Consider the following 5,146-nt stretch of genomic DNA (forward strand, 5'->3'; position numbering starts at 1 on the left):
ATTATAATCAATGATGCACCTGAGGGAGAAGAACACATTTGTCAACAAACACTTGAGAAACTTCAAACTGAGAACAAAAATTTGCAACTTGACAACACAGTGAAGACCACCTACATAAACAAACTTAAAGAGGATAACAGGCTACTCATAGCACAAATACAATAATTGAAAAATGAAAATTCTCAATTGCATAACCAATTGGTTGGAAAAGAGGTCCATGAGATGACCCAAGAAGTTTGTACAATAAAGAATTCTAGGACGGATGCCAAAAATGAAAGTCATACAATAAAAGATGAAAATTCTCAAGTGGTGCAGAAAGAGGTCCATGAAAATTCTGAAGTGGTAGATGAAGAACTCCTTCAGAAAGAGGTCGATGAGATAATGCAACCAACTTTTGCAACAAAAGATTGTGAGACAAATGCAAAGGATGAACATGATACACAAAAAGATCAAAATTCTTAGTTGCAAAATTAGTTAGTGGAGAAAGAGGTCCATGACTTAATCCAACAAGTTTGTGTAATAAAAGCTGATGATTTGACAGAATCAAGACAAACAAATCTACAAAATTCCATGATTATGTATTTCAAAGCTAAAGCAAGGAAGACTACTGAGATATCAGATTACGAGTATGGAGGCAAGAAAGTTAAAGTTGAGAAAGAGAAGGAACACAAAGATGAAACAATTTCTAATAAATATGTTGTCACTCAATTGCTACCTCCTGAAGATAAATATAAACTACAAATTCTTTGGAAAGAAAAACAATCAGAATCAAGGTATAATCTTACATAAATCTTGCAATTTTTCATATAGTACAAAATATGAAATGAAATTGAGAAATAACTCTATTTTCTAAAAATATTTTGAATTAATTATTAACACATTTTTTATTGTTTTGTAGTGCTTGTATATGGTTTGGTAGTAAATATGACAATTGTGTGTTTATTAATGATATCAAGAGCTTCGTAAAAGGGAACGACATATCTAGCTATGCACATATAAAATTTGTAATTTTTTAACATTGAGAAACTTCTCATTAATTTATTAACATGACTTTTGTGTTCCAATTTCATAGACAATTGATGCGTATGCTGAGATTTTTGAAAGAGAGCCACAAGCACAGAATTCTAGAGATGGAGTAGAGCACAATGGCAAGTCTTTTGTACTGTCAAGTCTATATTGGGTAAGAAATAAATGTGCATGCGTCAATGCTATACGTTATCTTCCTTTCGATTTTGGTTTCAAAGTTGATTTTTGTGTTTGTTATCGTTGCTGTGAATGTTCTCAAATTTTGAGTATTTGGTATTATTGCTGGGAATATACTCAAATTTCGAATCAAATTGAGTGACAAATCGTAGTTAGTCATGTTTTCTTCCTTTTGATCAAGATTTGAATATTGAGTTTCATACCATTACTGTGAATATTCTCATATTTTTGTAAAAACCAACCAATGTTGAAGAAGGAAACTTCAAAAAAAGGAAAAAGATTTTGAAAAATACTTTGCAAGAATCCCTCACATGTAGATACATCCATATCCCCATCTACAATTCCAATCATTGGACATTACTTGTTATTGACAAACACTTGGAGACTTGGAAACATTTCAACTCTTTGAGACTAAAAAAAGGAAAGGACAAGCACTACAACATTGCATATTAGTTGGTAAGAAAAATTTCAGTTTACATTACTATAATCAGATGTAAATCGTTACATACTTTATATTGATGTTTTTTACAGCAAAAAGCATCAATGAATACATGAAAGATGCACTTTGTCGAGCAGAAAAAACATGGAATCCTGATGTAAAGATTGAATCAATCAAAGACAGCCCTCAACAAGAAGAAATGACGTATGTTATGCTTATTCTGACTAACAAATTTTAATATATCTTTAAAAAAATTTTGTTGTTTCCCTAATTGTGTCAAAAATGATTTCTATAGGGCTGATTGTGGAATTATTGTTTGCTACATCATAAGACAATACATAAGGCATCAACCAATTCCAAACACATTACCACCAGGCGCATCCACAAGACTGAGAATAGACATAGTACATGAGTTCCTCAGTGATCCACAAAGATCAATTAGAGTCAAGTAGACTCAAGATTGCAACATTCAATGAAATCTTTTTTTATGTGTAACTCAATGAACTCTTTTTTTGTCACACTCAGATACAATGACTAATGTTTTTGTTGATAGTTGCAAGCATATTGCCTCACAAACATATTACAATTTCTATAATGTGTAATGGAATATTTTGTCATACTCTCAAAGATATATGCATCAGCGCTTTCTTGATGTTTTTGTTCATATTTTCAGTTTTTGTTATCTTGTTCCTCACACTATTATATGGGAAAAGTGAAAATAGTGTTACATGTGAAAATAATGGTTTCAATGGACTTTGTACACAAGACTTTACTATATCACAATTAGTACTTTGTTGATGTTTTTGTTTATATTTTTAGTTTTTATGCAATGCTTTGTTGCCTCACAATATTTTCACAATCACTTATTTTGAAATTAAAAACTTAAAATTGAGAATATTTCTAGTTTTATACATTGTTCACTCAATATTCAAAACAACAAATATTATAACAACAATTTATTTGTTGCCTCGCAATATTATCACAATTTGAAAAACTAAAATTCAAAGCAGAGAATATTTTCACTTTTAGTCCACTGTTACTTTATTCAAAACATAGCATTGATCACATCTGTTTACATTGTTATTTCACATTCATTCAATTAATCACATTTATAACTTGTTCCAATTCATAACATAAGCCTCACATTATTATAAAAAAATCAACTATCTTAAACTAAAAACTTAAATTGAGAATATGTTCACTTTTTATACAATATTCACATAATTTTCAAAACAAGCATTCAACAGTCAAGTTTATTTACAAAGCCAACCAAACAAATAATTCACATTAAAAACAAACACAAAGCCAACCAAACAATATTATCACAAACAATCTCAAAACTAAAATTCGAAACTAAGAATATTTTCAGTTTCAATTCAATGTCACTTTATTCAAAACATAGAAAATTATTACTCAACTCTCAACATTACAAACTGCTACTTCAAGAAATTTATGAATATGAAATTTTTACAATCACAAAGAAGCTACAAAAAATCACAAAGCCTCCTTACACGATTTCTTATTGTGATTGCCAACCTTCCCATATCTACCACAAGTAACTTGTTTTACTTTCTCACCATTGGAACGAATCCTCTTCTCATTTGGCGTTCTAGGTTGCTTCCTAGACAAAGGAAGAAGAACAACATCACTATCACCATCAACATTACAATTTGGTTTCCAAATTGATGGAACATGATATATGGAAAAGAATAGGACTCTCGATAACTTTGAACATAGAAGTATTGATCAGCAAATAAACTCAAATCATGTCCACTCTTTTGTATAGCACCAACTGCATGTGCACATGGAACCCCTTTCAGCTGCCACTCGCCACAAGAACAAATTTGTCTACTAATGTCAACTGAAACAGATGGATGTGAATGCACCTCATAGACATCATTCACAGATGAACTAACAATCCATGGCCTCGAAGTATTAAAAGCATCATGCAACTTGGACTCCATTTTGGGGCATATCACACCATTCCATTTATTAACAAGCTCTCTCCTCTTAGCAATTCATCTCGTCAACTTAATTCTTACACTATCAATCAACTTTGTGATAGGCAAATGACGTTCCTCTTGTATCAATGAATTGAAAGATTTAGTTACATTCGACCACATCCCTCCGAAGCGTTACCCTTGAAAATATGCATTACTCCAATGATCATATGGTATATCATCTAAAGCCTTTTCAACTCTTGACCCACCTTCAGTCTTTAACTCACCCAAACATTGATGAAATGTTTCTTCTGTTGGAGCATATGCACATTTCCCAAACAAAGTGATCAGCTTTTCTCTCAATCCATGAAATATTCCACGCAAATGATGCCTCAAGGTCATCTTCAAATAATATAAACAATAAGCATGGAAAGTCATTGGGAAAACCTTTGGCAAAACTTCAACTAATCCAAGGTTACGATCTGACACAAATGTAATATTTTCTCTTGGTGAAACAATTGTACACAAATATTCCAAAAACCAATGCCAGTTGTCTTGATTCTTCGAGCCAACAATTACAAAACAAACAGGAAAGAACCCTACATGTACAAAACATAAAAAAATGAGAATATTCTATTATTCTTAGAAAATGGTAACACTTTAACATTCAAAATATCAAACACTAAAATGAATAACCGTAAAAATAAAAAATGCATATACAACAACAATATTATAAAAATTTAAAACATTCAATCATATTTCTAAACTGAGAACTTTCTTAATTTCAGAATAAAGAAAAAAATTTCTTGCGTACCTTGATTTCCATCTTTTCCTGTAGCAACAAGTAAATTTCTTCTAAATCTTCTCTTCACAAATGTGCCATCAAGGAACAAGAGAGGTTGACAATAATCAAATCCACTAATGCGACCATGAAAAGCCACAAATAATCTTTTAAACCGTTTAGTATCATCGCCACACTCAAACTCAATGCAACTCCCTGGATTGCAACTCTTTGCAACATCAACATACCATCTTAACTAGTCAAATGACATTAAGTAGTCTCCAAAAATATCACCCTTTGCTTTCTCTACCCCTAACCAAGCTTAACGATAACTAACTCTCAGCCCATACCCCAACTTAAAATCCCAAACAACATAAATTGGACGTGTCAATGGATTATCACGAACACATTTAACAATCAAATCAGCAACTAAATCAAACCTCATACGAGAATGATTCATTGTACATACTTCAGCACCATATGTGTGGACATTGTTGAGCTTCCTTATATAAAAGAATCGATTATTATTTTCCACTCTACCATGATCATTCCACATACAACCTTTTGTCTTTCTAAACAAACATTGTGCGATAACATGGACTCTATCATTCTTAACAAATACAAACTAAAATCTACACTCAATAGAAAACTTCAACAATGCATTATGAAATTCAACAATTCCACCTTCAAATTTCTATCCTACTGTAGACGCGCCCGCGGAGGGGTCCTTCGCTACTACAGTTCGGACTCGCGATTTTTGTTGTCGCGGTTCTTAATCTGAAC

At 31.9% G+C, this 5,146-nt stretch overlaps 1 protein-coding gene across 1 annotated transcript; it reads right to left on the minus strand.

Annotated features, from left to right (window-relative positions):
• Positions 1–3,777: 3,777 nt before the first annotated feature.
• On the minus strand, positions 3,778–4,919 carry LOC114260234 (uncharacterized). Its single transcript, XM_082908539.1, has 3 exons — positions 4,701–4,919; positions 4,397–4,619; positions 3,778–4,181 (listed from the first exon to the last, which is right to left on the minus strand). The coding sequence occupies exons 1-3, from the start codon at positions 4,917–4,919 to the stop codon at positions 3,778–3,780; spliced, it is 846 nt and encodes a 281-aa protein (XP_082764665.1).
• Between the last annotated feature and the right edge of the window lie 227 nt (positions 4,920–5,146).

Source organism: Camellia sinensis, chromosome 15, assembly GCF_055761805.1.
Source record: "Camellia sinensis isolate YWXY chromosome 15, ASM5576180v1, whole genome shotgun sequence".
Lineage (NCBI taxonomy): Eukaryota > Viridiplantae > Streptophyta > Magnoliopsida > Ericales > Theaceae > Camellia > Camellia sinensis.